Raw genomic sequence first — 15,309 nt, 5'->3', positions numbered from 1 at the left:
CTCATCGTTATCTATATGTGTTTGGTTTCAGTCCAGATTTCAAAATCTATGTGTTAGCTATCCATATGTTCTATGTGTCGGCCATACGCAATGTCATGGGTCGTATTGTTAGTCTGTCATCGCCCCAATTTTTGTACCTGTTCAATTTTGGATATGTCTAAACTTCGGCAAACTGTCAATCACTCGACAGGAATTATAGGGCTAAGACCCTGTTGTAATATTGATGTAATTTTTTACTTTTTGTAATATAATAGATTAGCCTGATTCAGAAAAAAAAAAATGCTTTGCAAGGCCAAAATAAGGCACTGCAGTTATAGATTGAGACAACTGCCCGATTTGAGACGACAGTGCTTCCTGGTGAGGAGCACATGACAACTAATGAAATGCATACCATTGGTAAAGCCTCATCAATTGCAGAAGTTAAAGAATGGCGAAAGGAAATCAATAATAAGCAAGATGATGAAAATAAAAATGTGGAAGAAGAAAAAGAAGAAGAATTTTATCAAAATGTTGATAGTGCACTCCAATTCCAAATAAAGAAAACCACAAAGGTGGGAGCAAGAATGGTCACAATAACACCAGAGCAACCAATTCGTGAGAAAGAACGAGACAACATCAATTCATATAATTCATCAAAGACAGATTTAATAACCGGACTTAGCGAAGATGTTGTGTTGGGGGAAATGGTTCCTAGGTTGTGTAAATTACCATGGAAAACACGGCCAGTTTTGAGTATATTAAACCGCAAGTGGAATAAAACCATGACACAGCATTTTACAATTTATCATCAATATGTTCACAACGCTGAAAATATTATGTTCAATGTTTTCATTCTCTCCCATATGAAACAAACCAATTCCCCGTCCGGTCTGCCTGTCTATACACTTTTAGGTCTTTGGGTGTACAAACCCTTTAACAACAATGGCAGCCTTGGTGACAGTGACATCACAATAAGGTTACCCGAACATCCATTCTCGCAAGTACGGAAATACAACTTTCCAAAATTTGTGTGCGACAATCATCATGTATTTTCGCTCACACCATCAATTGTAACAGAAGAACCCAATGGCCCCCATGATATTTACAATGTGTGGATGCTTGATTTAAGAGACTTCAACCTTCATTGGAAGAGACTACCAGGGTTGCCAAAGTTGGGGAATTATGTGTACGCTTCCTCTTCGTTAAATGGAGATGAGAGCAACTATATATGGCAGAGAAGGCACAGTGATTCCTTGGAGGCAGAAGGCTCGAAACTCAGTTCATTGAGCAGGGGAAAAGGCATAGACATTACTTCATTGGATTGTGCATGGCATTAGGAATATGTGAATGTTAGCAGTGGGCCTCCCGGGACCTTGAACTTCAATAAAATGTCGAACAGGCTGCCATTGTATATTGAGATTGAGCGACGAGTTCCACTTGGGAGTCCTAAGCAGCCCGCTTGTGAAATCCCGGTAATAGATGTATCCATTCAAACTGTTCCATTGTTGTGACGGTCTGTCAGCGCATCAGGAAAACTAGGAGTTGGAGATTCTATGGCTTACTGATATTTCACAGGCACCTGGAAAAGACTCTCACTTGCCTTTTTCAGGCAAAAATATGACATCTCCGCATTTTGCATCCACGGATAGGCGGTCGGCTTATTCTTGGTCTACATTGTATATTGATGCATTCATGGATGTTGTGTGCAATCCTCTTACAGGGATATGGTTACAACTTCTGAACATGAGGGATTGTGCAATTCGGCCATCAACATCATGGTTGGGGAGGGCAATGGAAACACATATAGAGTGATAGCTATAGTCTTGTGCTTCCACCATCCACTGTCTGCATCCACGTCTGTACCCACGTCTACAATCCGCCGTCACTGCGCCCCGCATCACTGCTCCATCACATCCACCGGCACCTTCGTCCCATTGTCTCTACGCCATCCGCTTGTTAGGATATTCCGACACATAGGATATAGTTAAGTTCAACTTGGTCTAGTATAGAGTTAGGTTAGAGTTAGGTAAAGTGTGTTTCTTTACCGTTGTACATTTTGTAACTTACAATCCGACGGTCACGATATGTAGTGATCCGACGGTTCACTCTCACCTCGGTATTACCGACACTTGATCCGTGGCTTGACACTCGATTGGTCCATGAGTTCTATTTAAAGCGCATGGAGGGTCATTGTTCGGGTAATCCGTGCATGAGAGAAGCTTATGTAAATTTTCATTCTTTGATTAATAAATTGTCTGTACCCACGTTGGGACAGGCCGTGGACTGTTTCCCTCCTTGCACTCTGAGGGTTTTAACCACGTCAAAAATACTGGTGTATTGATTTGAGATCTGGTTGTGAGCGGTGTCCTCTTGGTATTCTTTCTGAGGAACTTACCCTGTAAATTCCTACATGGTATCAGAGCTATTTGAGGGCCGCGTCCGTTGGTGATCCAAATCTGAAGCCGGTAGAACTGCATGCGGCTGTCGTTTCCTAGATCTGTTGTTTCTGACTGCTTTCGGGCCGAGAGGACTGCTCTGTTGCATTCGGAGCATCTGTTTCAGTGAGGAACCCCTTTCGTTTCACGCTAAAAGGTTTCCGGTAGCCCTAGCTGCGTCATTTTTCAGATCGGGAGGTATACAGTGTTTTTTTTTTTGCAGTTTACTGTCATTTTCTCTCTGCTTATTTCGGTTTCGGTTTATTTAGCCTTTTTTTTCCCGGATCTATACCTTTCATTTCTGCGTATGCTCTTTGCCCTGCGACTCTGTGCGATCTGGGCAAATCAGAAACAGAAAGAAAGGATTTTTCTCATGCGTATGCTCTGTTCCCTGCACCTTAGTGTGATCTCGGAAAATCAGAAACATTGAGGAAAATATTTAGTTTTTCGGCTAAAAGCTAACTTTGAGATTTTTTTTAAAAATTTCTAGTTTTTTGGCTAAAGCTAACTTCGAGCCGTAAGGTTCGTTTTTCTTTGGATATTCGTGTTGGGTTTTGTGTTTTGTGTTTTGTAGGGGAAAAGAGTCTTCCCAAGGCAAGCACGCAAATCGAGCCCCCCCCCCCCTCTCTCTCTCTCTCTCTCTCTCTCTCTCTCTCTCTCTCAAATATTTTGTATAGATCAATTGGTTCAAAGACCTTTTAAGAGAGTAGAGGTCTTGGGTTCAAGTCTCCATTTTGTGGGGGCGGATTTTTTCATTCCCGCACATTCGCGCACTTTGCCGGCAACGTCAACAATTTTTTTTAAAAAGCCATAACTTCTTCATCCGGAAGCCTTTTTCAGAGCCGTTTTTTTTAAAACCGCCTATTTTTTCGAGATCTATCCATTGGACCACTTACTTTCAGCATCTTCAGCTTCAGTTGTTTTTCAAAAATGGAAAGTCCATGCCAAGTCATTCTTGACAGCACTAACTACTTCCAATGGGTAGCCTACATGGGAGATTTACTTAGAAGTAAAGGTCTCTTCAGAATAGCCACAGACCAAGAGAAGAAACCCAAAGATGAAGACAAGGCCGAAAAATGGGAAAATCGACAAGATCAAGCACGTGGCTTGATAGGAATGTCTGTTTCTCCTGATCTTAGATTCCACATTGCAGAAATTGAAACTCCTCATGAAGCATTAGAAAAACTTGCTAAAGTTTTTGGGATTAAAAATGAAATTAGATCCCATCAACTTGAAAATGAGCTGCTTACTTTGGATCCTAATAATTTTTCTTGCATTGAAGATTTCTTGTCAAAATTCAAGAACCTTAGATATCTCTTGGAAGGTGTTAAAGTTAAGAAAGATGATGGTAACCTTATTTATTCCATCCTCACTAAGTTAGGACCAGCCTACTCTGTATTTGTTTCCACTTTCCATTCTACCAGGGAAGCTTTCATTTGTCAAGGCAAAGACTACAAGCCCCCTTCCTTTGACTCCTTTTGTGATTCCTTAATAAGAGAACAAGAAAAACTCTTACACCTTGGTCTTCTTAATCTTGGAAACTCTTCCACAAAAGCGTTAGCCGCCCAGCAGCATCCAAATTCAAAGAATCCTAAGAAGTCTTATCCTCAAAGGAATGGTCCTAAACCAACTCAGCCTCAAGATGAAAGATCATTTCAGCAATATGATAAGCCCAATAAAAACAAATGGAAGAAGACTGATAGACATTGTAACTTTTGTAATCGAGATGGCCACTTAGAATCTAAATGCTTTAAGAAGATGGAAGCCTTGGAAGCCGCAATGAAGAAACATAACATCCATCTGGAGCCTACTTCAACTTCAACTTCCGGAACGGCATTTTCTGCATGTCATCGTCAATCATCTCAGTCTGGTTATGCATTAAATGTATCTTCTTCTTCTTCTCATTCTCATGAGTGGCTCATTGATTCTGGAGCCTCTTGTCACATGGCCAAAAACCAAGCCATGTTTTCTTCTTTAAATGATTGTAACACCAAAAATATATATGTTGGTGATGATAGATCTCTTAATGTTGTAGGGACTGGAACTGTTCATCTAGACAATGGTCAGTTCAATGATGTATTATGTGTTCCCAACTTATCCTGCAACCTTCTATCTGTCTATCAGATAACTCATTCAGGTGAAGGTAAAATCGTTGAATTTTCACCTCATGATGTTGTAATCAAGGATCTAAAAGATCCTAAACAGATTCTAGCTACTGGTCTTGCTGATGATTCCAAAAGGTTGTATAAGTTTCACAACTTTGGGTCATCCCATCTTCCCTCAGTATTTGTTGCTCATAATGATGAAGTGAGCAAACTTTGGCATGAGCGGTATGGTCACTTAAACTATCGCTCCCTTCAGCATCTATGTAAAGAAAACATGGTGACAGGTCTTCCTATGGTATCTTGCAAAGATGGTGTTTGTTCCGGATGTGTACTCGGAAAACATCATCGGGACAGTTTTGACAAACGTGCCTCTTGGCACGCCTCAGCCCCTTTACAGCTTGTGCACAGTGATTTATGTGGTCCTCTTCCTGTTGCTTCATTCTCTGGCTGCAAGTACTTCTTAACTTTCATTGATGATTTCTCTAGACGCACTTGGGTATACTTCTTAAAACTCAAGAGCGAAGTATTTACCACCTTTTTGGCCTTCAAAGCATTCGTTGAAAAACAATCTGGACATCAAATTCTTAAGCTAAGAACTGATAATGGTGGAGAATATGTTAAAAATGCATTCATCACCTTTTGCACCGAAAATGGAATTCAAATGCAACATACTGTTCCATACACTCCACAACAAAATGGTGTAGCTGAAAGGAAAAATCGCACTTTAAAGGAAATGGCTAATTGTATGCTGCAATCTAAAGGACTCAGTCTTAGTTTTTGGGCCGAAGCAATTAATTGTGCAAATTATATAATCAATCGCACTCCTACTAAGGTTCTAGAGAATATCACTCCAGAAGAAGCTTGGAGTTCCATTAAACCAGATGTAAGTCACTTTCGTGTGTTTGGAAGTGAAGCATGGGCCCATATTCCAGATGAAAAGCATAAAGCCTTAGAACCTAAGAGTGAGAAATGTACTTTTGTTGGATATTCTGAAGATGTAAAAGGCTATAGACTTATTCCATTTAAGTCCAAAAATGTTATCATTAGAAGAGATGTAAAATTTGATGAAAATAAATCGGCCTGCGAGCCTAGTCCGGCGGATGTGCCACCTCTTCCCATCTCTTCTATCTTTGAAAACATTTCTTCTTCTGATGATGAAAGCGAGGATGATAATCCTTCCCCACCTTCTCAGGATCCTCAACTTCCAAGATGGGTCCGTGCTACTCGGGATGCAGCAGGTGATCTTGCCGGTGATCCTACAGATCAGCGACGTACACGTTCTCAGTTTGAAAGAGCCTCTTCTTTACTGGCTCAAGCTCCAGTGAATCATGATCCTGACACTTTTGCAGAAGCTTCAGGCCATCCACATTGGGAAACAGCTATGAATGAAGAATATCATTCATTGATGACAAATGATACATGGGATCTTGTTCCTCTACCAAAGGGACGCAAACTTGTTAGATGCAAATGGGTTTACAGAACCAAGTATGGACCAGATGGGAAAGTTGACAAACATAAAGCTCGTCTAGTTGCTAAGGGCTTTTCACAGGTTGAAGGCATTGACTACACTGAAACCTTCTCTCCAGTTGCCAAAATGAACTCTATCCGCCTTGTTCTTTCCCTTGCTGCCTCTTTAAAATGGGAAGTACATCAAATGGATGTTAAATCTGCCTTCTTGCATGGGGACTTGCAGGAAGAAATCTATATGGAACAACCCATTGGCTTCATACAAACAGACTCCAGCCTCGTTTGTCGCCTTAAGAAATCCCTTTATGGCCTCAAGCAAGCTCCTCGAGCTTGGTATGCCAAAATGGATAGCTTTCTTTTAGAATCTGGCTTTTCTAGGTGTCATTCTGACAATACTGTCTACACCAAGAAAGTGGGCAACTCTCTCATCATCCTTGTTCTTTATGTTGATGATCTTATTCTTACTGGTAGTGATCCCAACCTTATAAACCATGTGAAGTCCAGCCTTAAAAAGAAATTTGAAATGACAGACTTAGGACACTTACACTATTTTCTCGGTCTTCAAGTCTTGCAATCCCAAGAGGGTATTTTCCTTTCCCAGTCCAAGTATGCTTGTGATATTCTTCGTCATTTTCACATGGAAGACTGTAAGCCAGCCCCTTCTCCCTTTCAGTCTGGAGTCAAACTTTCAGTCTCTTGTACTTCTCCTGAAGTTGATGCTACCTTATACCGTCAACTTGTCGGAAAACTCTTGTATTTAACCCATACTCGTCCTGATCTTTCCTTTGTTGTTGGCCTTGTTGCTCGTTTTATGCAAAACCCCCGTGAAAGTCATTGGAAAGCAGCTAAAAGAATACTTCGTTATGTTCGAGGTACAATACAGTTTGGGATTCATTACAGTGCCAAAGCAGCTCCTCTGTTAGTTGGTTTCACTGATTCTGATTGGGCTGGTGACCTTGATGATCGGAAGTCTACTGCCGGTTATGTCTTCACTCTTGGTTCAGGACCTATTACATGGGCTTGTAAGAAACAGGCTGCCATTTCTCTTTCATCAGCAGAAGCAGAGTATCGTGGTGCCGTGGAAGCTAGTAAGGAAGCCTTGTGGCTTCGTCAGATCCTATCAGAGTTTGGCTTTGAGCAGCAGCATCCAACCACACTTTGGTGTGATAATCAAAGTGCCATTCAGCTATGCAAAGATCCAGTCCAGCATCAGCGCAGCAAACACATTGAACTACACATGCACTTCATCAGAAAACTCATTCTTGACCATGTTCTTGAAGTGCAATATTGTCCAACGGATGATCAGGTTGCAGACATCTTCACAAAGGCTCTCACAGAGGCGAAGTTCACTAAACTTCGATATATGCTTGGAGTTCAGGAAGTTGTCACTAAGGGGGGATAGGCTCTAGTGCCTCCTTCCTTCTCCTATTGTGTCATATTTGTAAATCCTTCAATCCTATCCCAAGTTGTTCTTAAGGGGGGATGTTAGGATATTCCGACACATAGGATATAGTTAAGTTCAACTTGGTCTAGTATAGAGTTAGGTTAGAGTTAGGTAAAGTGTGTTTCTTTACCGTTGTACATTTTGTAACTTACAATCCGACGGTCACGATATGTAGTGATCCGACGGTTCACTCTCACCTCGGTATTACCGACACTTGATCCGTGGCTTGACACCCGATTGGTCCATGAGTTCTATTTAAAGCGCATGGAGGGTCATTGTTCGGGTAATCCGTGCATGAGAGAAGCTTATGTAAATTTTCATTCTTTGATTAATAAATTGTCTGTACCCACGTTGGGACAGGCCGTGGACTGTTTCCCTCCTTGCACTCTGAGGGTTTTAACCACGTCAAAAATACTGGTGTATTGATTTGAGATCTGGTTGTGAGCGGTGTCCTCTTGGTATTCTTTCTGAGGAACTTACCCTGTAAATTCCTACACCGCTGCCAAATAAACATGACTACCTCCCCAACCGTTGTCGTTCCCCGCTGCACCTCCGCCATCATTTATGTTCAGTTGCCTTCTTATCGTGCACCAGTAATAGCCGCCCGTAGCACTGCGGGAGCCACGGTCAACGAACACAACCATTCGGGTGAGTTATTTGATAAAAACATTATAACTTATAACTTTATAATAGTTATGTTATAATTTAAAAAATATATATATATTTAAGTTATTAACAAAAACAAAACCAAAAAAAAAAAATCTTAAATAAAAAAAAGGAAGACAACCTTGGACTCAAAATAGAGTTACTAGCAAGCCACCAGTGACGGAGACCTTCCACCTTCCATATGCCGAGACGACAACAGCAAAGACAATTGCCAGCAATATAGCTTTGAGGACAAAGCTTCTGAAGGAAGGGGCTATGTTATGAATATAATTCATAACAAGTAAATAAATAAAATAAATATAAATATTAAATAATCAAATATTAATTAGGTTAAATAGTCATTAAGTTAAGTGAAAAGGCATGTCTAAAAGACATGCCCATTCACGAAAGGACACCTGCTTAGGTATATAAATGCGAGTCCTCATTGTAACATTCATCACTTATACATTTTTATATATAATAAATTATTATTACTAAATACCTCGTGTATTTTTATATTAAAGTCTACAAGCTATCAGTTTTTATGCTTCAAGGTCCATTAGGGTTACGAGTTAATAATTAGCAGTTCACCTCAAAAAGAGCATCACAATCTTGAATAAAGTCCAATGGCGATTCTCAGGTCAACTCAATTCATAAAATTCAATTGATAATGACAATATTTGACTAAGTCCATCCTCAGTTTCATTTTCACATGCAACTGAAACCATGCTTGATTGCAGACTACACACTGATGTTGGAATTCTTCATATACATAAGTCATATACACACAGAAACAATTCAATAATACAGGAAATGCTTGAACTCTGTGTCATTAAACTAACTTTGTACATACATGTGCTCAGAGGCATTCATTCACTTTATGGCCTGATTCTACATTCAATTTGGCCATTAGTTCTAATTGCCTGTAGACTTGCAACAAATAGTATTACAAAACATTAGATTTTCCTACATCCTAAAAGCACTCCAATAGCTCCTAAGATCTCTAAGTTTTTCCTCAACTTACTAACTACTCTTAGGATTATGCCAGGATTTTTTTGCCTATAATCTCTGATGATTTATTTCCTAAATGTTTCATGCCTTAAAAGGCATATTTTCTTGTTAAAAATCTTATCTACTCAATCTTATCTCTATCCATAGTTCTTTTAGAAATAAAGAAACTAAAATTATTTACAATAAGGAAATAAAATTCCTTTTCCATGTTGAAACCCAGTTTGGAGCTTTGTCTCCAAAAAGCTTATGAGACCTATCTCTAAAATTATCTTTATCTACTTGATGAAAACAATTTCCAGGGGTCTATCATTTTCAAGTTTTCTTATGATCTTGATCTGGACCTTTGGGTTATGGCCCCACTACGCTCTTCCACTCTGCACTCTGTTTCGTGCATGCATGCTGCATCAATTTCTCATGCTTGACTCACACAGTTGTTACATGCAGCATTAATTCATCAAACAAATTCAACACATCTATGCATCAAATCACCATGCACACAAACAAAATTACATAAGCCAAGCATCAAAATTAATTTAATCACTATACTATTACATTGCGCCTTAGCAAGCCTGTTCATCATTCAATGACCACTTTTTTTCAATGCCCAGAGACTACAATTTATAGAGGAAATTACATTGTCATGGATCACATTGAATCCATGATTTTTTCCATAAAGCTCTCAACATAATCCCTAAGATTCCTCACGGATTTTATTTTTCCCATGCTTTTAAATAGTAAATTGACAATTCACATTGCCTTTTGACAATTGAGCCATCCATGTGAATTTTTTTAGAAGTCGTTTTCGTTGATTTTTCAGAGGTGGGTCAATGCTCCTGCATCATACTCCCCAGGTACAAAAATCAGTGACCTCCTGATCATATGCTTTCTGGTCTTCTCATAACAGCTTTAACTCGTGAGCAGCAACAAGCCTCTGTAGTAACAAGTAGTAATGTGATTGCTAATCTGGAAATTGATATTGTGCTAATAAGAAAAATTGAAGTAAATTGCTCTAAAGCATAAGCATAGCATAGATCATATCATTGTTATCTCAAATTAACAATTGTGAATTCTGGTTAGGGTTTACTGTACTTATTAATTTGGTTCTGGGGTCAAATTTCTGTGGATCTTTGGTAATTGCTGTGATATGAATTGACTGGTTGGACTAATAGTAAGAAGTATATCATTCTGATTTGATACATTGAATGCTAGCAAATTTTTATCTTAATCCTATTGTTGAAGAACGTAGCACTATTCATTGAAAAATACATTGACTGTTTTGAATTTAGCTGTTGCAATTGAAAATTCTTACTGAAACCCTAATACCCTAAGAAATTTTAGGGCAAATTTACCCTAGATCACTACAGTTGCACAACTCAGAAGCAAGCTGTGAACCTTTGCTTCAATGCACTTGGTCCAAATAAGTTTGCATTATAGGGCAACAATTTGGTTTCTATATGGCTATTAAGAGAGGGTGTTAGAGAGAGAGAATATTATACTGGTCTTATTCCAAATTGATAAGATAGATGTCTATTTTAGTTTAATAAAGCTACATATTATAAATAGTATCAAGTTAAATTAGGTTTAGTCATGCCTTAGTGAAATAAGGTGATAGTACATGTTTGATGTAAAAGATTGTCTTGCTCACATTTATTTATTGGCATTCACCTTATTGAAGTATATCAAGTAATCTCTCTGTTTTCTTGCTTTTCTCTCTGCACGCAATTATGCTATTGTGTATGTGCAATATTTGACATGTTGCCACCTTGAAGTGCATACCATACTTGGGTTTGTTGTTCAATTTTTGCCTTTAGAGCATAATGTCGTTTGTTGATGAGTTGGATTTTTTTATGGAAGTGTTCCACGAAACACACTACACTGCATAGCACATGCTTCCTCCGTATGCAAGGTACATTCTACGCCTTTGGTGACTCTTTGTGCATACACTTTTGCTGGGTTTGTTGTTAAATTTTGCCTCTAGAAAATAATGTACTTCATCAAATGGGTCCGATTTTATTTTTATTTTGAAATTATTTTTTTTGGAAAGTGTTCAAGAAACACCCTACACGACGTAGCACATGCTTCCTCTATATGCAAGGTACTTTCAACACCCTTCGCAACTCTTTGTGCATGAACTTCTGTGTCTAATGGTGCATTGAAGGCACTGAGTATGGACACCTAGCATAAACCCATCTAAATCTAGGTCTGGTATGTACTTTGAGGTGGTAAAGCTCGAGAACACATATCTCTGAGTTCACACAAATGACTTGGCATATAAAATATTAGAAGTTGAGAAATACAACCTCAATCTTCGCAACTGTGCATGCCAGAGCCAAGTTAGTAGTAAAGATGCCTCTGGAGCACAATGTCCAATGACAAGTCTGATTGTTTGGATGTGATTTAAGAATGGCTGACATATCAGATATTGGAACTTGAGAAGCATCGAGCTTCACATCCTCCAAGTGCAGACCACACCAGCGTTTGTATTTATTATATTTGCCTCTGGATCATAATGTCTTTGATTTATAAGTGAAATTTTCCTTTTTTTTTTTTGTTTTGGAAGTCCTTCCAAGGACCGCACCCTGTGTTTGATGGTTTCTTTGCATGTCATGGACTTCCTTCTACTCAGGGATAGGAGGGCTAGAGGGTAACTATTCCACCAGATTTGCCCGGGATTTTCACTCAATCTCATTCCTTTGAGACTTGTGCCATTAGAATGGAGTAGACCACACCCAGAATGAAACCCTGATCTGGTGGCTTAATATTCTGTCAACTAACCAATGAACTAAGTCTCCATATTTGCCCCAGCAAAATCATGTTCCTTAAAATAAAAATTGATACCCAATACATATAATTTCGGACCAAACATCTACAACTGTAAAGAAGGGAACACTGACTGTAACAGAACTAAAAAACTGTGAATAAATCTCAAATACCTTGACAACAGGCACTTGGCCTCCAAACATGAGCACAACTGCCATCTGGAGGAGAACTCTAAAGGTATCCCGAATGTTGTTTGCATTAAATTCTTTAAAACTCTCAGCGCAGTCACCTCCCTGTAAGAGAAAGGCGTTCCCCATAGCGGCTTCTCCAAGTCTCTGTTCGAGTCTTCTGGACTCCCCTGCAAATACCAGGGGAGGGTAGGTATCTAACAGCTTGATAACAGAATCGAGCTCTTGAGGGTTTGAATAACGAGGCAGCTGCAAAGTTTTCTTCGATCTCCAACTGTCCGGATTCCAGTCTGTCAATACTCCTGGTGACGGTGGTTTTACATAATTCTGTACTGCTTCAATCCTGAGGGATTGATTACTCTTATGAAACATCCGTGGGTTTGAATATCCTTTTAAGGGAATCGAGTGCCCTTTGAAGGGTTTGTCTAAAACAAGGCCAGCTTGTGAAAGGCTTAGAGCCATGAGGAATTTCTTCAGCTCAGAGATGGGTTCTCAGAAATGGGTCATATGAAAATTGAATTCTATGAAGGAAACCAATACGATAGCAGAAAAAACTAATTATATCTCTGATCAGATGAGGCTGGGGTTGACAGAATTGTGCATGTAGCAGTTCTCATGCAAATAAGCGGTTGATGTTGATCGTCAACTTCCAGCATGGAAACATCATTAAGAAGATGAAAAGGGAAACAAACTATCTGTTAGTCCTAAAAGATCCTAAAAGATAAGCCTCAAGAGCGCTGACACGTAATCTAATGGCCCACAAAGGGTATTCCCAAAATCTTCGTTAGTACATAGGGATTCGAAACTTTGCAAAAGCCAGAAAATTTTCAGAACTATACGGAGTTGAATATACTGTATATTTTATGGTACTTTGGCAGTGAATGTTATTGACAGCGACAATCCTGAAAATCTTGACACTGACTTTTCAAGGGAAGCGTTAATGGGCTAAATATAGTTAGGGTATGTTTTTTGGGCTCTTGTTATCTTTTGTCGCGGTCAATAACGTTTTTCAAATAACTTCTGCATCCTAACTATAGCATGATTCGTTGTCATGGTCAATGGTAGTTTTCTAAAGAATTTGTACATCTTATATATGGTCATACTTCTCAAATTGTGTGTACTATGAATATTTTGAATTGTACATCTTATATATGGTCATACTTCTCAAATTGTGTGTACTATGAATATTTTGAAATGTATATGTGTCTGAGTATCAACGAAAAAATAAATTGATTTATATTATGAGTATTATTGAAAATGACCATTTTTTTTTGTAGTTTATTCGGTATTTATTTTGAGTGTGTATTATAATTTAATTTAAGTGTATAATTCAAAAAATATTGTTACAAGAAAGAAAAAAACAAAAAAAAATTAATGTCTACAAAGTTAAAGATAGTTTATGGGACAGATTGTTTTTTCATTTGCTTGATGTATTCGGTTTTTTTTTTGTGAAGTCTCACAATAAATTCTCCCAGCTTCTCGACAAACCCCTCACTAAATAGATTATCCCAAGAGCTAGCTGCCAACATATATGCATAATTTTCATTGTTGTCTTTGAAGGCTTCACATTCTAAAATGAAATGATTTTTTGTTTCCACTTTTCTGGAAGAACAAAAAATGCATACTCTTTCCTCCCACACGCCTTTTGGCCTTTTCCAACGCGTTGTTCAGAATGGAGTTGATGAAAATTAGTCCTTAACTGAGCAATAAGAATTTTGGCTCTCCAAGAGATATTGGCCTCTATGTATGTTTTTGATTGATGACTATGAGTGGGATTAAACACTTCAATATAGTGCTTTCTCTTTCTTCCTAGCTCCTTATCCCAAGTATATTTGCAGAACTTATCCATAACAAAAGCTTTTATCTCTTTGTTGTTTGTGGGACACGTGTTCGAGCAAATACCCCATTTACTAAACCATTTGCTATTTTGCGGCATCCAAGTCTTTTTTTGTTGTACAATATGTCATTAAAGACAACCTTAGGCCATCTACCCTCTTCCATTTGCTCAATTATTTTGAAATACCTTATGACTCGCACCATAGTGATTGCTTCAATAAGAGCAACCCTTATTTCACTTAACAATATAACATAAGGAACTGCACTTTTAATCTTGAATTTGTTTGTAATCAAACGCTTTTGAATTTTCTGAATTTGTTTCCACTGCATGTCGGATGTATCGCTGGCCAATAGTTCACAACCATAGAGAATCACTAAAATCAATAGAAGCCCAAAAAGAGTTTGAGTGGTTTTCCAATCCCATAACTCTGCCTATTTACACCTATTTTGAAAAGCATAAAATGCTTTCCAACCCCCCAAAGTTCTTTTCTTTCTACAACCATCCCAACTTATATTTTTGTTGAAGTCAATTTCGATGTATTTGTAATCTGCAACTTCTTCCATAATGTTGCCTTCAAAGTAGAACTTATGCCGGTTATGTTTTCTTTTTTTATAGAAAACCACTGCTTTCACTTTGTTGATATTGACTTGCATCCCACACTTCTACAAAAATGCTCAAGGGATAGTAAGTGCTCTTGCAAACCAAGAGCCAATTTAGCAATTAGAATAAGGTCATTTGCATACAAAAGAAGCCTTATAACAAACTTGCTCAAATAGATACCATCACCCCCCTGTGTTTTCAGGAAAAGTGTCTATTCAGAATGACCCTATCCCACAGGGTTGTGACAATGACCTCAGAAACAAACAAGGAAAACTACTCTTGTATTCTTCTTTATGAACTATAAACGAAGATGATTAAGATGAACTGACATGTGTCTTGCGCTAGTTGTTCGATCCAATCTATCCTCTCTTTGCCAGCTTCCACTGATCTGCTCCCTCACTCGCCCAGCGGCACCAAGTTCCTGCAAGTTCACAGAAGAGAGAAACTACCCAAAGACATAGATTTATGTTCATAAAAAGCTTAGGATCAGATTTAAGCTAAACATACAAATATAACATACATCAGATATACAAGCATGTAGGAGAAACTCAAGTAGTTTTATTGGTAAAACAAGAAGATCCAGGAGGAGTTACAACCGATGAGTCCTGATCCAGCATCAACCTCCCAGCATAGAATCCCTTCTTCACCTCCAACAAAGCATAAATCACTCAATACTCTAATATCAATCACAAAACCAACAGCAATTCTCTGCAATGTACAAAATTCCAGCCTTTTGGATCCCTTGGTGAGAGATCCATATATAGATGTATGCAAAGGGGATGAGTCATCCCATGAGTTGATTAGTGGCTTCTCTTTGTCAGTTCTTGCTTCCACTTGG

The 15,309-nt window shown here is 38.7% G+C and overlaps 1 protein-coding gene across 2 annotated transcripts in view; it reads right to left on the bottom strand.

Annotated features, from left to right (window-relative positions):
• LOC149267576 (phospho-2-dehydro-3-deoxyheptonate aldolase 2, chloroplastic-like) overlaps nucleotides 1-12,715 on the bottom strand; it is a 105,937-nt gene extending 93,222 nt beyond the window's left edge. The window contains exon 1 of one of the 2 annotated variants that reach the window (XM_089433486.1): nucleotides 12,020-12,715. In XM_089433486.1, coding sequence (XP_089289612.1) covers nucleotides 12,020-12,496 — 477 coding nt within the window. In that variant the 5' untranslated portion in view covers nucleotides 12,497-12,715. The remainder of the gene's footprint in view (nucleotides 1-12,019) is intronic. The other variant, XM_089433478.1, reaches the window with a different exon arrangement.
• Between the last annotated feature and the right edge of the window lie 2,594 nt (nucleotides 12,716-15,309).

This window comes from Pinus tabuliformis, chromosome 6, assembly GCF_031772625.1.
Source record: "Pinus tabuliformis cultivar Carrire ecotype Pingquan chromosome 6, CPIR1, whole genome shotgun sequence".
NCBI lineage: Eukaryota > Viridiplantae > Streptophyta > Pinopsida > Pinales > Pinaceae > Pinus > Pinus tabuliformis.
The sequence above is the reverse complement of the archived record's forward strand: the minus strand, read 5'-3'. Positions and strand labels throughout refer to the sequence as shown.